This window comes from Aotus nancymaae, unplaced genomic scaffold, assembly GCF_030222135.1.
Source record: "Aotus nancymaae isolate 86718 unplaced genomic scaffold, 86718_ANA_hifiasm-v0.15.2.pri h1tg000046l, whole genome shotgun sequence".
NCBI lineage: Eukaryota > Metazoa > Chordata > Mammalia > Primates > Aotidae > Aotus > Aotus nancymaae.
In genome coordinates this window covers 26,027,204-26,052,785 of record NW_026988460.1, presented here as the reverse complement: position 1 = coordinate 26,052,785, position 25,582 = coordinate 26,027,204, and the positions used below count along the sequence as shown (strand labels likewise).

Here is a 25,582-nt window from a genome sequence, read left to right as displayed (position 1 = left end):
TGGGAGGCTGAGGTGGGCGGATCACTTGAACCCAGAATTTAAGACCAGCCTGGGCAACACAGCAAAATTCCTCTACAAAACAATACAAAAGTTAGCCAGGTGCAGTGGCACCCACCTGTGGTCCCAGCTACTTGGAGAGACTGAGGTGGGAGGTCACCTGAGCCCAGGAGGTCAAGGCTGCAGTTAGCTGTGATCACACCACTACATTCCAGCCTGGGTGACAGAGCAATACCCTGTCTCAAATATAAATACATATATTTATATATATTTATGAGGCCTTATTTTTTAGGCACTGTAAATAATAACTACTTTGCTATTATTTTGTTTAGACATCTGAGAATCCAGGATGTCACTGCTCATATTTTAGTGATGAATGGGATTAAAATAACTTTAGGGAATCATTTCAATATTTGATTTCCATTGTTACCCATCTGAAAATGATGGCAGAGGTTGTTTAGAAGTAATAAAGTAAGAGCCAGGCATGGTGGTGCCTGCCTATAGTCCTGAGTCAAGAGACTGAGGTGAAGCCTCAGTCTTCTGGCCTCCATTGAGCCCAGAAGTTTGAGGATGCAGAGGATGCAATAAGCCATGACTGCACCATTGCAGTCTAGCCTGGGCAACAGAGACCCCAATCCCAACTCAAAATATATATAATAACCTAAGAAACCAAACAGAGGTAGGGATGAAATCAGTCTTTGTCACTGCTCTTAGATTTCTGCCTTCATTCAAACAAGCTGATCTAGCAACCAATCTTTGAAAAAGGGATAAACTCTCTTTTCCCCTTTTCTTATTTCCTGCTTGAAAGAACTGTTGTTCTTCAATTCTCTGGCATGTTCAACCAGGTAAAGAGGCAAGAATGCTGAACACAGAACAAGAGGGAACCCAGGGATCTGGTCCTGGCATCACTCATAATTAACTGTATAACTTCAGGCAGATTTTTAACATCTAGGGACCTGTAAAATCAGGAGTTTGATTAGTATTAATCAAAGTAGCTTAACAGGCTTAACAGTCTATGAGTCTGCTAGTCACTTGGCAGCAGCTAATGATCCACTGACTAGAAATCATTTGTGGTGCAAGGGACTCATTTTGCAACTCAAGATTTTTGAATTCTTGGCTTCTTCATTATTACAATTTTAGAAATCTGAGTCAGAGTTTCTTATCCCAGCAAGATGTTATCATAATAAAATAAAAAGATTTGCCATAACTTTAATTTTTAAAATAAAACAATTTAGGCTGGCATGGTGGCTCATGCCTGTAATCCCGGAACTTTGAGAAGGCTGAGGAAGGTGGATCATTTGAGGTCAGAAATTCAACACCAGCCTGACCAACATGGTGAAACCCTATCTCTGTTCAAAATACAAAAATTAGCCAGGCATGGTGATGCGCACCTGTAATCTCAGCAACTTGGGAGGGTGAGGCAGGAGAGTAGCTTGAACCCAGGAAGTGGAGGTTGCAGTGAGCCGAGATCGCGCCACTGCATTCCACCCTGGGCAACAAGAGTGAAACTCCATCTCAAAAAACAAAACAAAACAAAACAAAAACAGCATTTTATATAAATTTTTATTTGGGAACATATTCTCAAAGTCTATGTATACACAAAGTAAGAGAAACAAATTAACACATAACATACATTAATTGTGACCCTGAAGTACAAAAGTTCAAAAATGAAATCTAGCCTGCTCACACTGACCAAGAGGATCACAGGGCCATGATGATATAATATCAAAATAAGTTGATTTTTAGCAAATAACTACTTAGCTCAACACTGTGCTAAATTGCCAAAGTTGCCTTTCTTGAGAAAAAATGCTGTACTGAGATCCCTAAAGAAAAAAGTCGGTTCTAGTAATTACCTTACACAAAACATGATCTTAGCCTATCCCTCTGTCTATCTATCTATGATTCTTTGGAAGCAAGACTTTGTATCAGTGTTCTGGATAAACCAAAGAGTAGTGGACTTTGGCAACCAAAATTCTTCTCCTTTACTCCTAAGATTCAGAGCTATTGATAAAGTACCCAAATCTCTGATGAATAAAAGGGGAAAGCAGAAATTAGTTCACACACTATACACCTTTAGGAGTCTGACTACCCTAAAGCCTGTGACTATTTTGTTGTATAAAGGAAAAAGAGGTTAAAGAGTGAACTTTGCTTTCCATTTTGTTGAGCCTTCATCATAAAAGGTGCTGCTTCTGAACAGAAAGAAAGCAACTCAGACTTTAAAAAAACAAACTTTGGTCAGGCATGGTGGTTCATGCCTGTAATCCCAGCACTTTGGGAGGCTGAGGCAGGTGGATCACTTGAGGTCAGGGGTTCAAGACCAGCCTGGCCAACATAGTGAAACCCCAACTCTACTAAAAATACAAAAATTAGCCAGGTATGGTGGTGTGCACTTGTAATTGCAGCTACTCAGGAGGCTGAGGCAAGAGAATCACTTGAACCTGGGAGGCTGCAGTGAGCCGAGATCACACCACTGCACTCCAGTCTAGGCAACAGAGCAAGACTCCATTTCAAAAAAAAACAAAACAAAAACTTTAAGAAGCATCCCTATGTTATTACACTTTGCATAACAAATTTACCAAGATCAGGAACAGTTAGCTTATCTGTATCTTCATTTTTACTCTTCCAAGAGCTATACCTGATGCTCACATGAGATCATTAAGGATAATCAAAATATCTTTGGGGCCAATTAATACATATTTATATTAAAGAAAACTCAGTATCAAAGGAAAGGATGTAGCCATAACATTCTGGCCTTCAGAGGCAGGGTCAATAAACCTATAAGTTACTTGCTTTGACAATTAAGTTTTAATGGAGAACAATTAGAAAGCCAAAATACATCTTCATCTCTAACTTATGCCTACTTTTCCAGTCCCATATTATTAAATGCCTGTAAGACATTCTCTGCACAGTAGGTGTCAGCCACCCAACTAAAACTAATGGTTTTCCCTAAAAAAATACAATTTTTCAACTGTTTAGTGGAATTGGACTATATTTTCTGATTCTCCCAAGCAAATCTTTGAGTTTAAAAATCTTTTATTCTAACATTGTCATTAAATTCTACCTGTTCTATTGTCCATTACACTTTCACACTTATCAATTCAGTTCAATATTTTTAAGAGCACTATCACTATATGATAGTCATTGTGCTCAGGCTAGCCCATATCCTAATGACTTCCTGTACTAGTCACTTTTAAAATTATCACCCCGAATTAATCAATGTCCTGTCAGTCATCCATACTAGCACTTCCACCTACCAATTCTGGCCTAGGGCACCACCTGGTGGTCATAACAGGAATTATCTTTTTCCCCACTTCATTTCTCCACTGGGAGAATACACCTGCCTTATTAGTTTTGCTTATAGTTCAATTAATTCAAACTTAGAAATATTTTTATTTGAACACATACATCTCCCCCAGACTTCTTCCTCTTTTCTCTATTACAGCCAGGCATTACAAAAATTTCCCTTTCTTTCAGCCTATACTATAAGTGATCCAAAAAACTTCCTTACTGCAGCCTAATGTACACTGCTTTTCCAAAGTTTGGCTATAAATAAGAAAATGATACAGTGAGCTTTGAAGTGATATTAGCCTTAATAGAGAACCTGAATCTGTAACTTCAAACTTTCCCTTCAGAAGCGCCAAAGTTTACACCTATCTTTTTGCTGGGGGGAGGGGGTGGGTTGAGACGGTCTCCTTTTGTTGCCTAGGCGGGGGTGCAGCAATAAAAAGGAACAGACTATCGACACATACAACAACAGTTGAATCAACAATTCAAAAGCATTACACTAAATGAAAGAAGTCAAACACAAAGGACTGTATGATATCATTTTTTAGGAAATTCTAGAAAAGGCAAAACTATAGCAATAGAAAGCAGATCAGTGGCTACCAGAGGCCACACAGGTTAGGTAAGAGGGGACTGACTGCAGTAAAGAGGCATGATAAATCATTATTTTTGGGTAATAGGAATGTTCTATATAATGACTGTGTTAATATAAAACTACACATTTTTCAAAACTAGTCAAGATATACACTTAAAACTGGTGGATTTTACTGTACGTATATGTTAGTAAAGCTGACAAAGAGCATTAAAGAAACAATGTTATGAAAAAAAGTTCTCACTTTACCCTCTTTCTCTGGAAATTTCCAATAAAATCTGCTTTACTTACACTTTTTCCTTTTAACAAAGAAGTCTATAATCCCAGAATCACTAGTAGTGATTACTAGTGTTCTCTGGTAAAGGCTGAAGATTAAGACAAGTTACATAGTTGCAATGTCAATCTTTATTGCCAACTACCTTGAGTAATCAGTGACCAAATATTCTTTTTATTTCAAAGATAACTACTATAGGCTAGACACAGTGGCTCATGCCTGTAATCCCAACACTTTGGGAGTCTGAGGTAGAAGGATCACTTGAGTTCAGGAGTTTGAGACCAGCCTGTGCAACATGGCAAAATCTCCTCTCTATAAACAAACAAACAAACAAATAAATAATTGGCCAGACATGTTGACACATGCCTGTGGTCCCAGCTACTTGGGAGGCTAAGGTGGGAAGATCACCTAAGCCTTGGAAGGTGAAGGCTGCAGTGAGCCATGATTGCACCACTGCACTCCAGCCTAGGTTGACAGACTAAACTAAACTCTGTTTCCAAAAAAAAAAAAAATGACTATACACATAAATATATGCTACTTTTCCTCATTTACATTTTTTAAATTTTAATTCAAATCATTATTTTGACAGGTTTAAAGTGACTTATTGTCCATTACCTATATGTTTTAAATATCACATTTAGGTAGGAAAGGTTTAAGGTTCTAGACTTAATATTTACGTTTCCAGGTAACTTAATATACAATTTAAAAAAAAATTCACTGTGCCACAAGCAGACGCAGAATGAAAATGATCAAATAAGAGCCTTAAGGAATACACAAAAGTAATGCCAAAAGACAGTTAAATGGTAATTTACAAGGCTGACTTAGCCCACAAATGTGTTCAGTATGGCTTGCATATCTGTTAAAAATCAAGAAATTTCTCAACTAGATTTCCAGTTTCTCTTGAGGAAAATCAGAAGCTCTGGCAAGACGGTGCCCACACTACTAAATTTCAACCATCAGCTAAAGCTAAGACATTGTCCCTGTTAAACAAAGCAGTAACTCCTTAATTTCTCCAGTCTCCATAACACTTAAGTCACTCGCTGTCACTACCTGCATAGCTACATGTATATACCTGAGTTTTCAAACCCTAGCAGGACTATTTCTTCTATGTGCCTCAACTAACTATAATTGAGAGTTATATGGAAAAAGTTTCTCCTAAATTTAATATACCTAGTTGGGTAAACCCAAAACAATCTGTTTATTAATAGTAAACTATAATAATGTATATGCTCTATTGTGGCATGCAAAATGTATAACAAATGCTGATGATGTACTACGAAGTATATAAAAATTATAACCATCTTAGTGTATGTCCATGGTAAGTATAGGCAAACTCGGATTCTAAACTTTATTCACTACATTCATTAATGTAAGAAAGCCATTTCCATGTGCAAAATCAAAACAATAACAAAGCATCTTTATTCCTCTACCATAAAACTGACCTTCTTTAAAATATACAGAAAGAATATATGAAATATACGTAAGGTTTTAATAGAAAGACAAATATAGCAATATGTTAGGAAGGAAACAGGAATATAATTCTAAGCATTCATTTATTAGCTATAATTATTATCTACTCATTTGAAAAGGGGAAAAACTTACCCGCTCCGCAGTTCCCTCTTCTCCTGGTAGACACGCAGCAGCAGCAGCAGCAGCAGCACAAGCTATTTCCATCATAGCAGAGCTGGTAGGGGCATCAGTTGTGGATGAAGACCTGGGTCGGCCTGACTGCATAACAGCTGTCATCTCCTGACCAGATTTCCTGTTGATTTGGGGACTTCCCTTTGGGGCCTCTGGCTTGCCCCGCCTACTATGCAAGCTTGTCCCTCTCTTCATCTTGGGTGGCACTCGAATCTGCTGTAGGACACGATTCAGAGCTGTGGGGTGGGTGGGGACACCATCAATCTCAGCACATGCGTTCTGGCTTTCCAGATCCATTTCAGGTTCTGGATCTGCCTGAATTTGCTGCACATCATGTGGAGACACTGATGACCTCCTGCGCTGGTGCTGGAAGAGATGCTTCAAGCCTTGGCCAATCACGTTAATGTTCTCCAAAGCATTGTGGGTCATTTTAGACAATTTTTGTTCTGATTCTGTCTGCTTTCTGGCCTCTGCATCTTGGGATTTGCCTCCAGGATCAGGGTCCTCAAATAACTGTTCACTGCCCGAAGGCTCCATAAGTAGACTTAATATGCTTATTTGCAAACTCAAAAAAAATTTTTTTTAACACACCAAGAGTGTCAAATTAGGTAGGCATTTGCTTCAACAGTGACTACGCATGCAGCTGTGAGACGAAGGCTTCATGCCTATCTAATGTTAAAAACAAAACAAAACAAAACAAAAACCTTGTATTATAAATCCATGCAGAAACTCCAGTGTTAAAACAAAGAAAAACATGCTACTGGCCAAACAAATAGGCACTATCATTAAGCAATCTTTAATCAGAAGATTAAAAGACAGTTTTCTAGATAGTGGGTAATGATTATTTTTTAGAATAGGAGAAAAAGCCCAGAACATAGGAAATGAAAACAGCAATGTTCAAAAACAGAAATCCCTACAAGATTCAATATATACAGAATTAGATATTAGAGGAGCCATCTTGGAATGGACACTATAATGGTAGTTGACAGAACAACCATTGTTTGGGAAATCAAGAGAACAGACCATCCAAATACGCTTAGTCTAGCTGAGGCAATTTAATCCCTCTCATTCATAACCACAGTTCATTATCCACAGGCTGAAACTCAGTATAGTCGAAGAGTAACAGTGAGAAGTGGATATCCTGATCTAAGTATATGATGATTTTAATGGAAAACAGGAATTTCTGTTACCATTCATATTCATCAAGCTCACTGGTAACTAGAGATGACAGATTTGCTCTTTTGAGGAGAATGGAAATAAAATTCCTGTAAGTTGAATTAACTGCTGAAGCACAAATGACCTTTCTGGCACCATATGAGTGAATGGTTCAGACAGAATCAGTCTTCAGAGACTAGAGCTTTGCTCAGTACCAGCTATCAAGAAAGGAGATTCAAAGAAATCCCTTTCTCTATAGCGTCATCCCTGACAGAAGCTTCCTATATATCCGCACAAACTCGAAGGCAAAGTAACTGAGTGTGATAGAAGAGTAGAGAAAAAGGTCAAATAGCAACCATGTATCAGTATTAAACGCAAGAAATTAAAAGGAAGCTGAAACTAAAAGATATAAAATCAGCACAACTGCCATGGTTACTAAAATCACATGCAAAAAAAAAAAAAAAAAAGGAGGGGGGATGGGAGATGATAAGATTTTTCCTAATAGAAAGTGTTTATTTTTATACTGCATTTGTGCAAATATATAAAACAAAATTAAATACATGCACAGAAGCTGCTAGAGAAGGCAAAATATGATGTAGGAGGTTCTTTATTTTCATATTTTTCTTCAACTTTCGGTTTAAAGGACTTTAAAAGTCCCTATACTACCGAGTACTTTCAACAATCTAAGTCACTACCAATGAAGCACCATGGTGCTCCTGTTCTGGGAATATTTGAACTTGCTGCCACCAAGTGGCAATCTAGAAAGCCATAAATTAGCTGGATAAAAGAGTTTCCTGTGAACTCAAGGCTACTAGAATTTAGTGGAACAGGAATGCAAACTCACTAAAGTTTTCTTCCTGATGATTACTCTCAGAAGACCTTCTTCAATTATTATATGGGCACTGTCATTGTGGCTCCACTGTCCATATTCTTTCATGCCGGTGATTCCATTGCCTAACCTCTTCATGACTGAGGAGTATAAACATGGTGACCGGGCTAAAGATATTTATTTGTCTCTTTCTAGTACCTTCCTTCTAAATGCCACAAAATTGTTTGTTCCTAAATTAGACAAATGAATAACAACCATGAGAATGGAAGTTTCATTGCCTTTCACCCAAATTCTTTGTGGCTCCACTGAAATCTAGCCATCCCACTGTGGCCTGTTGCCTTTTTCCTGATTTTGCATCGCTTTTGTTCATTTCTTTCCCTTTGGGAGAGCCAAGAAAGAAACCCTTGCCCTTATTAGATCAATGACTGTCTTAGCCTCTAGTGCAGTTTTCTGGGGCTCCTTGTGGGCAAAAATTTTGCCAACAATGTATATGTTTAATTATTCCCTTCTAAACAAATATGAAATAAACATATAATACCATGTTACTCTGATTTTTTAAAATAATAATCATCTCACCATTCCTCATGAGTTTGTCTGGCTAACAGTTACTGAATTTTATTTCTAATCTGTAAAGAATTGAACTCCTCAGAGGAAAGGGCTAATGTAACCAAAATAAGACCCTACCAGCATATATCAACTCATCTCTTCTTGAACTGGGCTATTTAGATCCTGAGAAGATGGGAGGGTGTGAAAGCAGCAGAATAGAAGTGAAAAAGTAGTTTACTATTTCCTTTATTTGCACTCTATATTAGCTAATGCACTGATTTTTGTTGTTGTTGGAAGTAAAATGTATAAAATAAGTTTATCCCATGAGATTAAAAGACAGCATGAATAAAGGAATGATGTCAAGGTTAGTTGAGAAACCAAATGATCTACTTGTTTTATATGCAAAAGTACTAGGAATTTATTACTCAGCAAATCTACTCATTTGGGCACTATTATAAACTAATCAGCTGGCCATCTGGTTGCTGCCTATTTAAAAAATGGAGAATGTGGTACATTTTAAATGTCAGTAAATTCATTTGAGATTTCACAAGCATTTGTATATCATTCACTTTTTGTTTTGTTGTTTGAGATGGGAGTCTCGCTCTGTCACCAGGGTGGAATGCAGTGGCACAATCTTGGCTCACTATAGCTTCCACCTCCTGAGTTCAAGTGATTCTCCTGCCTCAGCCTTCTGAGTAGCTGGGATTACAGGCACGTGCTATCATGCACGGCTAATTTTTGTAATTTTAGTAGAGATGGGGTTTTACCATGTTGGCCAGGCTGATCTCGAACTTCTGACCTCGAGTGATACCTGCTTCAGGCTCCCAAAGCATTGGGATTACAGGTGTGAGCCACCACACCAGGCCAAATTATTTATTTTCAAATAATTTTAAATTATGATTGATTAGGGAAGGGAAATGTTAGTATTTCCAGGAAAAAACTGGAACTAAGGTGTTAATTTTCATGCCAAGACTGTCTTCACACCTATAAGCAAGAAAATAGTAATAAATTCTGGGATTTTCAAAGGCAAAACTTACCTTAATCATACCAGCACATAGCCTCACCTGGCATGCAGCCCTACAGAAACCTAAATTGAGCTTTAACCATCAAGTTTTAAGGTAAGTATTCTGAAAAACAATCTACTGAACTGATAAAATGTAATGTGGTACTTACGCTTGTAGCTATCATCTGTGTAATAGCAGCACTAAGAAACTGGTCAAGGTTTTGAAGGCTGCTAAAATTTTCTGTAGGCCAATAGAAAATCTTTAAAGCCACTAAGGTCAAATGCTGTGGCAAAAATGCCAACAATAGTGATATTGCAATAATTAACTCTATACAGTTGCTGACAGTAAGAATGCAAACACAAAAGGAATTCAATAATCTCAAAGTTGTATAGGAACACCCTTCTTTTCTTCTGTATGTCTTACAGAAGCTCAAATGAATAACTGTTGGGCAGTTTATAAAATTCCCCAAATAATTTTCATTTATTTATTTATTTATTTAGAGACAGGGTCTCACTCTGCCACCCAGGCTGGAGTGCAGCTCACTGCAACCTCTGCCTCCTGGGTTCAAGCAATTCTCCTGCCTCTGCCTCTCAAGTAGCTGGGATTACAGGCACCCGTCACCATGCCCGGCTAATTTTTGTATTTTTTGTAGAGACGGGGTTTCACCATGTTGGCCAGGCTGGTCTTGAACTCCCTCCTCAGCCTCCCGAAGTGCTAGGATTACAGGCATGAGACACCATACCCAGCCCAATTAACTAATTTTAGATCCCTGGTTTAACATAAACAAGTTTGACTGCAAAGTCTATCAAATGCTTTTTTGTTAAGAAGGAAATGTTGGCCTCTCTTTTATTCACTCAGCTTCTCTGAAAAGTAATTATATAAGTAAACCAAAGAGAGGAAGATAAAAAGGAGCAAAAGGACATAGAAAAAACGGGAGAGGTCGAAGGAGAGAAATGTGAGAGGCAGAAGGAGCAAAAAGTGAGAAAACGGGACGAAGAAGGCAGCCACCTACTGGCCAGGCATTTCAAATAATTTTGTTAAGTTCTTAGAATTTTCAACAATTAATTTTTCTAGCACAGCTTTGCTGAAGGCTTAATATACTTCACACCCAGAAAACAAGTTGTTTTGAATTAGTATCAGAGATAAGTAAGAAAAATTATGTTTTTAAAATCCATCAACCATTTCAGAGGGTACTCCACCTAAAAGTCATAGCAAACTATACATAAATTGTCTTTGTCTTTTTTTCCCTTAAGTTTTTCTTTCCAATTTTTTAGTTTTTTGATAAATATGGTGACCAAAGCACATAAACCAAGTTAAATTTCATTGACTACAAAGAGTTGGATACTTGCCTTCATCACTCTTCCTTAAGCACTTTTAAGGTGTACAATCCTTTTAGGAAAAGCTGAAAAGCAAACATTAGTAATTAATTACAAAAGGAGAAACTCAGATGGGGAAACTTATCTTTTACAGATACGCAGAAAACAACTACCAGTATATCCATCAAAATGTTAATGGTCTCCTCTTTCACTGGCAGATTTTTTCTAGTAATTTTTAGTATTTTCTAATTTTTTGAAAGTATAATCAAGAATAATTATAATCAAAAAAGAAGGTATACTGGAAAAAAATATTAACTTAGCACTTAAAAAAGATAAAGTGGCAAATATCTTAAGCAGCAATAAATATTTTAACACTATCATACTGAATAAGGAATGGACATTCCATTAATTCTAATCTTAAAGTAACATGAAATATAAAACAGGTACATCAAAACACCACAATTTTGTAAGTACGTTTTTTTTCAAGTAGTTTCCTATTCTGTATCTGCTATTCTCTATTCAAAGGCAATTCTAAAAATCCTATCTTAGGCCAGGCATGATGGCTCATGCCTGTATTCCCAGCACTCCAAGGCAGGAAGATTATCTGAGCCCAGGAATTCGAGATCAGCCTGGGCAACAGTGACACCCTATCTCTAAAACAATTTTTAAAGATTAGCCAGGCATGGTAGTGCACACCTGTAGTCCCAGCTACTTCAGAGGTGGAGGCAAGAGGATGTCTTGAACCCAGGAGCTGGAGGCTACAGTAAACTATAGTTACACCACTGCCCTCTGGCCTGGGAGCAAAGCTAGACCTTGTCTCAATTTTAAAACAACAACAACAACAACAACAAACATATCTTGGCAAAGCAGAATGACTCACATCCGTAATCCCAGCACTTTGGGAGGTGAAGGCAAGAAGAGTCACTTGAGGCCAAGAGTTCAAAGCCCAGCTTGGGCAACACAGCAAGACTCCATGTTGCTACCAAAAAAATGTTTTTAGTATTTTTTATTTTTGGGCTAACCTTCAGTATTCATGAAATTTTTTAAAAATTACAAACCAGAGCCACAATGTACAACTGAGAATTGGTATGCACCAAAATTATTTTTTTCTGGAAAACTTGCTTCTGACAGGTATTACCAGAGAAGCAATTTAATTAGACAAGTATTTTTGAGACATCTGCTATGTACCTAGCATTATACAGACCAAATAAAGCATATGATCCTGTCCTCAAGGAATTCACAATCTAGGACAGAAAAGAAGATGTCCATACATGAAACAGACAAAACAGCACAACACTACACAAGTACTGAAGTGTGTAAGAAAGACTGAAATTACCATTAGAAAGGAAGATCAGTTAGAATTGGATTGTTTAGGAAAGCTTAATGAAAAAATAAGAGGCTTTTACTGAGCTCTGAAGGATGAGAAGATGGATGAATAAGCAGAAATATGTGGGCCTATACCTTCAGCCAGTAGGCAGTAAACACAAGTATGTTTGGGGGCCAGTAAAGAGGTCAGATGGACCATACTGGTGGATACACATTTCTGAATAAGGGAAATGAGATTCAATGGGTAATTATTCTGGGAAGTTAAAGAGGGCTTCAAATGTTGGATAATTACTGAGTATTTATATTAGATTGCATTAAACTGCACTGAGATGAATAGTATATCTAATCCTCACAACAACCCACAAGATAAGGGAGTTTCTGAAACCAATCAATTTACAACTGAAAAACCTAAGGCCAAAACAGGTATAGTGACTGAAATTTTGACTTGATATAACAGACAATAAAGAGCCACTATAAGATTTCCAGGATATAAGAGATGTTTCAGGTCTAACAATCATGTAAGATGCATGAGAAGAGGGAAAAATGATAATCAGAGAAATTAAGTAAGGAACTTGTAATAATTTAGAAAAAGATGACTAGGAAGAGCTGAGCCCATAGGTACGGCTGGGAATGGGTCTTAAAGTAAATGGAAAGAAATGAGCACACAAAGTACTGAAGAGTCAAAAGAAATTCCTCATACCATTGCGATAGATGCTAAAAAAGCATCTGATAAAACCAGTATTTATAGCTCTCAGCTGGAAATGTATTACTTAAGAGTACAATCATCCAATTCATCCTCCTGCATCTTATTTCAACAATAATAAAATGTCAAGCATACTCCAATTGGCCCCAAAGAAATCTGTTGCCTTTTAGCAAATCCTATGGGCTCCCTCTAGACTGTATGATAGCTATTTCCTTGCATCCAGCCTTGGTAAGATGTCCCTTATTCCTTTAGACCTTCTTAAATATTTCTCTACTCTCTCACCACCCTGGTCTAAGAGCTCAGTTGATCATATTGCTGTTTTTGTTTGTTTTATTAAATATTTCTCTACTCCCTCACCACTCTGGCCCAAGATGTTAAAACTATGAAATTTCAGTTTTCCTTTCTCTTGCACCTCATTTATGCCACAATAAAATAGAAACATTTTAACTAACCAAGAAAGCTTCTCTTTCTTTTGATCCTCTTGAAATCCTTTTTCCTAAGGTCCTTAGTAAAGGTCTTATTATGACCACTGTTTCCTATTCACAGCTGTTTTCATGCTGTCAGTAAGTTCTTCCTTTTCAAACACAATTAAAAAAAAAATCAGTCATGGTTTCTCTCATTCTTTCTTGCAGTTCTTTTTTTTTTTTTTAAATGACAGAGGCTCTTTTCATCTGTTAGCGTATGCTTAGTTTTTCCTAAATAATTATCTAGCCAAACCAGCCCCACTGAGCAACCCATACCAAGGAGACAGATACTCTGTTTTAGAATCCAGAAAGAGAGATATATCAAACAACACTGAATTATTAAAGCAATAATAATGTGTGGTGACGTTTCAAATGTATAAAAAATAAAAATATACAATCAGAGCATATACTTGGAGTCACAGGGTTCCAAGGTTCTTGTACTGTCCAAACAAGTATAAAAGCAGGAAGCAATCTGCAATATGTTTTTAAAAAATGTATTTATTTTAAAAATGCAAAGTGCAGAACCATGTATATATTATACTACTACTTCTGAAGGAGGGAGTATATACTGTATATGCACAGACTGTTTCATCCTGGAATGGTGGACAGGTAACTGATAACTAATGTTACTCCGGAGGGAGAACAAACACACTAAATAGAAAGGAGAAAGAATTAAAATACTCAAATCCAAAAAACAAGAGAAAACAAGATTACAGAATAAAATATATAAAAAGCAAAATGTAAGATTTTAAATGTAAGTTCAAATAACTCAGTAATTACGTTAAATGTAATTGGACCAGAAGACAAAAATATGCTTTTTAAAAAATTAATAATTGTGATTACAAGAATCACACTTAAGATTTACAGAAAATAAAGTATGGGAAAAAGTCATACTAACAAACTAAAAGACAGTTTCTCTAGCTATAATAATTGTATTCAAAGTAGACTTCAATGCACAAAAGCATTAATACCTATAAAGGTATAATTTATCAGGAAGATACAATTTTAAATTTGTATGCATGCAATAACGTAGCCTCCAAATATATAAAGTGTAACTTAGCAAAATTACAAAGAAATGGGAAAAAAATCCATAATCATAATAGATGAATATTGTATTCTTCTCAGTAGGTGATAGAATGACTCAAAAAAAAGAGGGGGAGGGAGTAGAAATAAAGATTTGAATAGTATGAACAAAGTCTACCTAAATGGACATTAATATGACATAGCACCCAATAACTGCAAAATACTCTTTCAAGCAGAAAGAGATCATTTACAAAAATTGACCATATGTTGAGCCTAGGACAAGTCACACAAATTTAAAAAAAAAACCAAAAACCTGAAATGATACACAGTATATTCTCTGACCACAATGTGGATTTCTGAGGTTCAGAGAGACTTGGGGGGGGAAATCACTTTTTCCTCCTTTTCTTTTTTCTATTTACCACCGTCCCCAGCCTCTAGGCAATATAGCAGTGATGGAGCAACAGCTAAGGCTAGACAGGCACCTAAAAGCCTTCTCTCTGACGAAAGGAAACATAGTCTCAAGAACATGGAAGAATCCCATTGCAGATAGGAAGATTAACCAGAAATTCTGACAAACTGCTGAAGACTGAATGTAGGTAAGAATCAGAATGTGAAGTCCTCGAGGGCTGCAATCATAGAATAGTTCCCGTCCTCCTGTGAGCTTTTTCTCCAGGAACCTCAAAAGGCTCTCTAATGCAGGAGGAAGCAGGGAGAAAGCAGAGAAAGCTCCTCCATCTCCACTCCTGCGAAGATAAGGAGGAAAGAGCAAACAACAATGCCAAACCAGCCTATTTCACTTATCTCCCTGTGGAACAAAAGGCTTAATCAGCAAGGAGAAATTTCTGGTGGAATCCCACTACAGCTGGAGGAAGGAAGGGAGGCCGACACTCAATTTTCACCCATATCCATCTTCATTGTTTCTCTAAAACAGCAATAGCCTTAATGCAGGAGGAAAGAGCTGAAAAAAACCTTAGCTTGAGGATACTATTGAATACCCATTGCTGTTGGGAAAAAGAAGGGAAGAGTCTTGTGAAGGCCACACCCTAAAGACGCAGGTTTTAGTATCTGCATAAATCTGAGGCTTAACCAGAACATCACAGAACTCCCCTCACCCTCTACTACCTTACTGACAGGCTTTGAGTAAAATCAAATACATCTCACAGAGCTACAAGACTCAGACTCTCACGGAGAAACAGCACAAAAGGAAAACCCAGAGCCAAGCAGGAAGACAAGAACAAGGTTTTACTAGGAAAATTTGAAGCCTCTGGTTTCCACGGCAACAACAAATGTCAACTCTAGTAACCATAGCAATAATAAACATCAAACACAGCCCAATGCCTGAAGAGATTAACACAAATCTCCACCCTAAAGGACTAACAGAAAACTAGCAGTCTTCTATAAGCATATCAAATATATACCTCAGTATCTCCTGTTATATACAGCGCATTCAGCTTAAAAAAAAAACATTATGAAGCATGGCAAAGGCGGTAATAAAAACACAGCCCAAAGAGACAAGGCAATAATCAGAGCCAGACCCAAGTACGACATAAATTTTGGAACTACCAGACAGGGAATTTAAAACATGATTAATATAGTAAAAACTCTAATGGAAGAGGTAGACAACATATGAGATCAGACAGGTAATTTCACAGAGAGAAATGAAAATCATAAAGAATCAAGTGGAAACCAGATTAGAAATAAAAACATAGTAACGACAAATGCCTTTGAGAGGCTTATCAGCAGACTTGAAACAGCTGAAAAAAGAATCCGTAAACTTGAAAACAGGCTAGTAGAAACTGCCCAAACTGAAATATAAAGAGGAAAGAGATTTTCCTACCTGGAGAACATATAACAGCTGTGGGAGAAGTTCAGAAGAAACATTTGAATGGCCAAGAACTTGTAAGAATAAGAAACTATGAAAACAGGATGGGCTTGGTGCCTCATGCCTGCAATCCCAGCACTTAGGGAGGCTGAGAAGTGAGGATGGCTTGAGCCCAAGAGATCAGCCCGGGAAGCATAGGGAGACCTCATCCCTAAAAATAAACTAAAAAATCAACCGGGAATGGTGGCACATGCCTGTGGTTCCAGCTACTTGGGAAGCTGAGGTGGGAGGACTGCTTGGGCTCAGGAGTTCGAGGCTACAAAGAACCGTGAGTGTGCCACTGCACTCCAGCCTGGGTGACAGGGCAAGACCCTGTCTCAAAAAAAAAAAAAAGGAGATAAGCTGAAAATGCCAAACAAAATACCAAAAAAAAGGAAATTTAGGCATATCATATTCAAACTGCTGAAAGCCAAGGGCTCTTGAAGGCAGTCAAAGAGGGAAAAATATGTTACATACAGAGGAATAAGGATAAAGATTACAATAAACTTCCCATCAGAAACTTTGTAAGACAGTGGAATGACAACTTTAAAGTGTTGAAAAGAAAACTGCCAATCCAGTATTCTACATCCAGTGAAAATATTCTTCATGAGTTAAAAATAGACTTTCACCAGACCAGTAAAAAATAAGAGAATTCACTGCCGGCAGACCCACCCTATAAGAAATATTAACAGAAGTCCTTCAGGCAGAAAAATATATAAAAGTAAGAAGTCTGAATCTACAAAATGAAGAATAAATGAAGGTAAAGTATAACTTTTTTACTTTTCATTGCTCTAAAAGATAACTTCTTAAAGCAGTAACAATGCATTGGATATGTACCACACAGGTAAAAGTGAAATGTTTAACAACAATGACACAAGGGAAAAGAGGGAAGAACTGGGAACACACTATAACCATACTTAAACTAAATGTGAAGTGGTGAAATACTTGAAAAACTCAGATTATTTTAAAATGTATCATGTAAACCAAAAGGCAACCACTAAAAACTTTTAAACAAATGTAAGTGATAAGTCAACAAAGTAAAATGGAATTTTTAAACACACACACACACACACACACACACACACACACACAGACACAAAATCATGCCAAAAAAGGCAGTAGGAAAAAACTACACACTATAGGTGCATACCTATAGTCACAGCTCCTCAGGAGGCTGAGGCAGCAGGATAATTTGAGTTCAGAAGTTTGAAACCAGACTACGCAACATAGCAAAATCTCTTCTCTACAAAAAATAGAAAAATTAGCAGGGCATGGTGGTACACGCCTATAGTCCCAGCTACTCAGGAGGCTGAGGTAGGAGGATTGCTTGAGTTCAAGAGTTTGAGACCAGCCTGGGCAACATAATGAGACACATATCTAAAAAAATTAAAAATTTGCCAAGCATGGTGGTGTGCACCTGTAGTCCCAGCTACTGGGGAGACTGAGGTGAGAGACTCGCTTGAGCCCAGGAGGTCCAGGCTACAGTGAGCCATAATTATGCCACTGTACTCCAGCCTGGGCAATGAGAGAGACCCTGTCTCAAAAAAATAAAAAAACAACAAACAACAAATAGAGAACAGCTAGCAAGATGGTAGGTTTTCATCTAATTATACTAATGATCACTTTAAAAGTAAATAGTCTTCTCAGACTATTTACTGAGAAGAGGGAAGTGGCAGGGAAGCAAGACCAGGCCAAGCATAATGGCTCATACCTGTAATCCCAGCACTTTGGGAGGCTGAGGCAGAAGGATCGCTTGAGCCCAGGAGTCCGAGACCACCCTGGGCAACATGGTAAAACCCTGTCTCTACAAAAACACAAAAATTAGCTGGGCATGGTGACATGTGCCTGTAATTCCAGCTACTCAGAAGACTGGGGTGGGAGGATTGATTGAACCCAGGAGATCAAGGCTGCAGTGAGCCATGATCATGTTACTGCACTCCAACCACAATGACAGAATGAGAACCTGTCTCTATAGAAAAAAAAAAAAAAGGAGGCCAGGCACGGTGGCTCATGCCTGTGATCCCAACACTTTAGGAGGCTGAAGCAGGTGGATCATGAGGTCAAGAGATCAAGACCATCCTGGCCAACATCGTGAAAATACAAAAATACAAAAATTAGCCAGGCATGGTGGCAGGCGCCTGTAATCCCAGCTACTCGGGAGGCTGAGGCAGGAGAATTGCTTGAACTGGGGAGGCAGAGGTTGCAGTAAGCCAAGATCATGCCATTGCACTCCAACCTGGGCAATGGAGTGAAACTCCATCTTAAAAAAAAAAAAGGCAAGATCAAGCTATATTTGGTCCACAAGAAGCCTGCTAAGCAGATTGAAAGAGAAAAAAAAATAAGACAATGGAGAAAAATATACCATACAAACACTAATTAATCAAAAGGAAGCTAGTGTAGCCAAATGAATTGCAGACAAAGTAGATTTCAGAACAAGAAAGACTGTCAAGGATAAAGAGGAGTGATATGGTTTGGCTCTGTGTTCCCACCCAAATCTCTTCTTAAACTGTAATCCACACATGTCAAAGGAGGGACCTGGTGGAAGGTGACTGGATCATGGGGGTGGTTTCCCCCATGCTGTTCTTGTGATAGTGAGTTCTCATGAGATCTGATGGTTTAAAAGTATGTGGCAGTTCCCCACACCACTCCTGCTGCCATGTAAGACTTGCCTTGCTTCCCCTTCACTTTCTGCCATGATTGTAAGTTTCCTGAGGCCTTCCCAGCCATGTGGAGCTGAGAGTCAATTAAACCTCTTTTCTTTATAAATTACCTAGTCTCAGGTAGTTCTTTACAGCAGTGTGAAAATGAACTAACATAGAAAATTGGTACCAGGAATGGGGTACTACTGTAAAGATACATGAAGGTCAGGTATGGTGGCTCACGCCTGTAATCCCAAGCACTTTGGGAGGCCAAGGTGGGCAGATCATGAGGTCAAGAGATCAAGACCATCCCGGCCAACATGGTGAAACCCCATCTCTACTAAAAAACACAAAAGTTAGCTGGGTGTGGTGGTGGTGCGCCTGTAGTTCCAGCTACTCGGGAGGCTGAGGCAGGAGAATTGCTTAAACCTGGGAGGCGGAGGTTTCAGTGAGCTGAGATCGTGCCACTGCACTCCAGCCTGGCACCTGGCAACAGAGAAAGACTCTGTCTCAAAAAAAAAAAAGATACCTAAAAATGTGGCGTAACTAAGTTGTCCCCTTGCCTTCTGCCATGATTATTCCCCTTCACCTTCTGCTATGATTGTAAGTTTCCTGAGGCCTCCCTGGCCATGTGGAACTGTGAGTCAATTAAACTTCTTTTCTTTATAAATTACCCAGTCTCAGGGAGTTCTTTATAGGAGTGTGAAAACGAACTGATGCAAGGGGCATTATGATAATAGGGTCAATTCTCTAAGATGACATAATAAATTTAAATGTGTATATACCTTAAATCAAAGCTTCAGAATACAGGAGGCAAAACTGATAGACATGACAGAAAATACAGACAAATCCACAATGATAGTAGTAGACTTTTAACAGTTAACCCTCAGTAATTGACAAACCAAGTAAGCAGATTGGCTAGGCACAGTGGCTCACAACTATAATCCCAGCACTTTGGGAGGCTGAGGCAGGCAGATTAATTGAGGCTAGGAGATCAAGGCTGGCTTGACCAACAGGCTAGGAGATCAAGGCTGGCTTGACCAACATGGTGAAACCCTGTTTCTACCAAAAATACCAAATTTAGCTAGGCTTGGTGGCATGCACTTATAGTCCCAGCTACTCAGGAGACTGAGGCACGAGAATCGCTGGAACTTGGGAAGTCGAGGATGCACTGAGCTGAGATCATGCCACTGCATTCCAGCTTGGGTGATAGAGCGAGACTTTGTCTCAAACACATACATGCACAGATACACACACACACACACACACACACGCATGCACGTGCGCACGACCTCAACAGTTCAGCACTATCACCTAATTTGACCTGAGTGACATTTGTAGGGCACTCCACTGAACAACAGCTGAATATACATTCTTTTCAAGTACACATAGAACATTCACAAAGATGTACCATACTCTGAGCCACAAAACAAACCTTCAAAATAAAAAAAAATAAAAATAATACAAAGTACATTCTCAGACCATAATAAAAAAACTAAAATCAATAAAAAAATACATTAGGAAAGTCCCTCCAAATATGTGGATATTAAACAATACACTTCTAAATAACCCATGAGTAAAAGAGGAAGTCAAAAAGAAATTTTAAAAACATTTGCAACTATAGCTAGCAGGAAACAAAAAGGAAGTTTATCTACCTTAGAAATACTTGCAAAGTAAATAAAAATACAGCATTATCACAATTTATGAAATGCAGCTAAACAGTACTTAAGAGGAAAATTTATAGTCTTAATTACATCTTATATTATTAAAAAAAAAAAAAAAAGACCTAGAACCAATAACCTAAGCTTCTACCTTGGCACAGTAGAAAAAGAAGAACAAATTAAAACTAAATCAAACAGAAGGAAGAAAATAATAAAAATTAGAGCAGAAATCAACAAAACTGACAAGAGAAACACAATGTAGAAAAGCCCATGAAAGTAAAAGCTGGTTTTTTGAAAAGATTGATAAAATTGATAAACTTATAGCTAGGCTAACCAAGAAATAAACAAAGACATAAATTACCAATATTGGGAATGAAGGCAAGAGGACAGATACAATAGATGTTAAAAGAATAATAAAAGATACTACAAACACTTCTTTGACCCTAAATTTGATAGCTTAGATAAAATAAACCAATTCCTTGAAATATGACATGAACTACAAAAAATATAAAAGGAAAGGAAAAACAGATTAACTGAATTGAAGAAACTGTATTTGTAGTTGGAAATTTCCCACAAAAGAAAACTCCAGACCTGGATGGTTTTAGTGGTTAATTCTGCCAACCATTTAAATAAGAAATAATAATTCTATCTCTTGCAAAAAAGAAAAAGGAACAATTCCCAACTCATTTTAAAGACCAACGTTACTCTAATACCAAAACAAAACAGACACTACCAAAAAAAAAAGCCCTGCAGACCAGTATCTCTAATGAACATATATGCAAAAACCTTTAACAAAATGTTAGCAAATCAAATACAGCATTATATAAAAAGACAATGCATCTAGGCTAAATAGAGTTTATCCCAGGGATGCAGAGCTGGTTCGCATTCAAAAATCAATGTAGTTCGCCATAGCAACAAACTAAGTTTAAAAACCGTATGATCATAACAATAAATGCGGCTGGGTGCAGTGGCTCACGCCTGTAATCCAAGCACTTTGGAGGCCAAGGCAGGTGGATCACCTGAGGGCGAGAGTTCAAGACTAGCCTGACCAACATGGTGAAACCCCATTAAAAAAAAAAAAAAAAAAAGAAACGTCAGACCTGGTTTTAGAAACAGGTTTCTTTGCATTCTTAAGGCCGGGCGTGGTGGCTCACGCCTATAATCCAAGCACTTTGGAGGCCAAGGTGGGCGGATCACCTGAGGTTGGGAGTTCAAGAACAATAAATGCAGAAAAGCATTAGACTATTCCACTATCTATTTACAATAAATACTCCCAACAAACTAACACAGATGGGAACTCCCTTAGCCTAATAAGGATACCTACCAAAAATTTACAAAATCTAGCAAAGTATAAAAATCAACAAAATCTAGAAAGAATAATATTATAGGTGGAAAAACACTGCCATGATTTCAGGAGCGAATGGAAATACAGGAATAATATATGAAATATGGACTACCCTTCATCTGCCATCCTCAAAGACAGGGTTTTTTTTGGGTAAAACTGGGAAAAATAATTAAATGGTTGAAACCTACAAATCCTAGGTATGTGATACATATGCAGGAATAAATTCTAACAATGCCCAACATCAGGTGTTTCTTTTTCCTTGATTTCATTTTCAGGAACCTACAAATTAAATCCAATATTTGCATTGGTAGCTTTTTTTTTTTCTTTTTTCTTTTTTTGCCTTGTCTTCCCTGCCTCTCCCATCTTCTCTCACCATTCCTGAAGGGTAACCGGAAAAAAGGTGCTAGCTCATTCTGTCTTGATTCTAACACTATCTGTGGTCTGCATCTTTTGACCTGAAATCTAAAACCTGGTCTAAGCAGGCAGCTGATGAAGAACTGAATCCTTTATTTTAGCTAACTTAACTCCTGAACTAGTAAAAATAAAAGCTCTTCTCTCTCAAAATACTTCCTTCTTTGATAATACCTGTTACCCAAAAATTAGACCCATTTATTATTCCAAAGAAATATCCTATTCCCTTTTGAAAAGAAAATTTAAAAGGTGGAAGAGGGAAAGGATGTGTATAAGGCTCAGTATATCTGTCTGAAAAGCAAAGCTAGATTACGAATCCTAGCCTATTAAGAATGCTCAGCCTGAGCAACATGGTGAAATCCTGTCTCTACAAAAAATACAAAAATTAGGTGGGGGTGGTGGTGTATCCCTGTAGTCCCAGCTACTCAGGAGGCTGAGGTGGAAGATCACTTGAGCCCAGGAGGTAGAGGTTGTTGCAGTGAGCTGAGATCATACCACTGCACTCCAGCCTGGGCGACAGAGCAAGACCGTCTCACAAAATTTAAAACAAAAACAAAAACAAAAAAACCAAAACTACTTTCATATGAGTCAGGCCTTAAGTCTCATAATTAATATAGATGTGGATTTTAAATATGAACCAATAAGCAAGCAACTTAAGCAATCAACAGAAGAAAAAAAAAGAGGAAAGGGGTGAGATTTTCTAAGGGAAAAGTATAAATGATCTATAAATATCTCCTTGTCTACAGACATTTCCACCAACTACCCTAAATGTTACTTTTTTACTCCCATGAGTAATTACTTACCTCATGAAGGTGAGGAAAGGCATCCAGCTTCTTTCAGAAGTCTATAATTTTCAAATGCTTTTTGAATTAAAGATACATAAATACTATCATTGAAGTATCAATCAGAGATCTACTATCAAAACAGTTAATAACCAATAAAGAGAAGGAAAGAGGCAGCATGAAAGCTGAAACATGCTGCATTAGACAATTCAGTTAATCCTCACTGATATAGAAGTACCTCAGACAAGGGTTTAACAACTTCAGAAGGAGTTGACATAGAAATGTCCCCAAAGAGCCTAAGTGTCTGTGACAGCAAGAGTCATGAAATATCAGGTAAAATACCCTGAAATTCTGCCTAATCTCACCCCCAATAGAAAAATATCATGCCGAGACCAGTCTGGGCAACATGAGGAGACCCTGTCTCTACAAAAAAAATTTTAAATTGGACAGGTGTGGTGGCATGCTGTTCAAAGAGGCTGAGGTGTAAGGACTGTTAGAGCTGGAGAGAGGTACAGGCTGCAGTGAGCCATGATCACACCACTGGACTTCAACCTAGGACAGAGTAAGACTCTGTCTCAAAAAGAAAGAAAAACATCAAGCATTATGTAGTCATGTGATACATGTGAGGGGAAACAAAGGGTGGGTGTCTCACAAACACTTTAGTATTTGGCAGCCAAAAAGGAGCCGAGAGAAGATTCTCTTTTGGGCTGGGCATGGTGACTCACTACTGTAATCCTAGCACTTTGGGAGCCCAAGGCAGGCAGATAACTTTAGCTGGCCATACTGGCACATGCCTGTAGTTCCAGCTTCTCAGGAGGCTGAGGTGGGAGGATCCATTAAGCCCAGGCTATAGAGGCTGTAGGGAGCCATTATCATACTACCTTTTTTTTTTCTTTTTTTGAGATGGAGTCTGGCTCTGTCATTAGGATGGAGTGCAGTGGTGTGATCTTGGCTCACTGTAATCTCCGCCTCCTGAGTTCAAGCGTTTCTCCAGCCTCAGCCTCCTGAGTAGCTGGGATTACAGGCTTGATCCACCATGCCTGGCCAATCACACTACTTAAAGCAGTGAAACCTAGCCATGTTTTTCAGACTTTAAAAACATCTCCAGCCTGGGCCCGGTGGCTCACGCTGTAATCCCAGCACTTTGGGAGGCTGAGGTGCGCGGATCATGAGGTCAGGAGACTGAGACCACTCTGGCCAACATGGTGAAACCCCATTTCTACTAAAAATAAAAAAATTAGCTGGGCATGGTGGTGCATGCCTGTAATCCCAGCTACTCAGGAGGCTGAGGCAAGAGAATCGCTTGAACAAGGGAGTTGGAGGTTACAGTGAGCCGAGATCGTGCCACAGCACTCCAGCCTGGCAACAGAGAGAGACTCCATCTCAAAAAAAAATCTCCAATTTATGCTTTCTCCTTCACTGTAGGTCATTTGAAATGGTTTCAATGGTAACACATACTTTATGCTTCGCGACACTGAAAATGTATTCAACAGTTCTATTCTTGAAGCTATTATTTATTTCTTGTGCTTCTATTTTACATGAAGCAACATTTTTCCAACTGCCTACTAAGGGAATTTGTGATTTAGCAACATCTTTTACCAACCAGTCATTCACACTCAAAACAAATCTTTCTCCTCACCTCCTTGTTTTATAAGCCATTACTAACCCAGTAATAGGAAACCCAAGAGTTGAGACAAAAATAAGAAAGACATCATCAAGTTCAGTAGACATTTACTACTTTGAAGAATGCTAGCCAGGCACAGTGGCTCATGCCTATAATCTCAGAACTTTGGGAGGCTGAAACAGGAGGATCACTTGAGCCCAGGAGTTCCAGCCTGCAGTAAGCTATGAGTACACCACTGTACTCCATCCTGGGTAACAGAGCAAGATATTGCTGTTCATTCATTCATACATACGTAATTTTGAAAAAAGAATGCTCTCTCCTCAGTCATGAAAATTGTTTTATTAAACTTCGTATGTTTACTGTAATCAGAGGCAGCCAAAGAAAAAGGACCTTACAAAAGTATAGTAACAACAACAACAAAAAACCAGGTAGTTACAGAGGCTTGGCTCAAACAGATGCTGAATAAATGTTCCGTGAATCAATGAGCAAGCAAACATGAGAATACAAATAAGACAGTATTTCTTTTTTTAATGGGGATAGAAGCTACCTGCCTCATGGAACTGTTGTGAGACTTCAATAATATATGTAAAGCATTTAGACCACTGCCTAGCACATAGTATTATCTGTAAGTATTAACATTTATCTCTACTACAGTCCAGATTCACTTCTTTGTGATATTTTTCTGCTCCTCTTGGACTCTTTGCAGTTCAACCTGCTTCTAAAATTTCCATACCAAGAAACAATGACAATGTTAAGAATTTTATTTCTTAAATTCATCTTGGTTAGTCAAAACTACTAGAATAAATTCTTTTTTACATCCTAGCAGTTATTAACATTTCATTAAATATAAATACCAGCATTTAAAGTACAGGAGTAATGGAACAAATGCCAAGCCAAAAGCAAGCTATCTATCCCAGAACATATACATGACACTACCCTGTTAAAACAAAAAAAAAAAGGGAGGAGTAATATGGTTATATGGATGTTTATGTGTCAAATGGCTCTGAAAAGTTTCCCAGCAGCCTACTGACAGGGAGAACTGTTTGATTATGGGAGGGGATAAGAAGACTTTTCACTATACATGCCTTGTTATCTTTCAAATATGAA

General features: G+C 38.1%; 1 protein-coding gene across 7 annotated transcripts in view; it reads right to left on the bottom strand.

The window, feature by feature from the left end:
• The window catches only part of TMCC1 (transmembrane and coiled-coil domain family 1), a 255,738-nt gene that overhangs the window by 176,291 nt on the left and 53,865 nt on the right, over positions 1–25,582 (bottom strand). For 2 of the 7 annotated variants that reach the window (XM_012472817.3, XM_064362079.1), the window contains exons 2-3: positions 10,670–10,722; positions 5,748–6,022 (exon numbers count right to left, since the gene is read on the bottom strand). The exons of 1 other annotated variant lie outside the window; for it this stretch is intronic. In XM_012472817.3, coding sequence (XP_012328240.1) covers positions 5,748–5,981 — 234 coding nt within the window. In that variant the 5' untranslated portion in view covers positions 5,982–6,022; positions 10,670–10,722. Of the gene's footprint in view, positions 1–5,747; positions 6,456–9,489; positions 9,503–10,669; positions 10,723–21,413; positions 21,511–25,582 lie in introns of those variants that run through there. 4 more of the 7 variants (XM_064362078.1, XM_064362077.1, XM_021675801.2 and 1 more) reach the window with 4 other exon arrangements.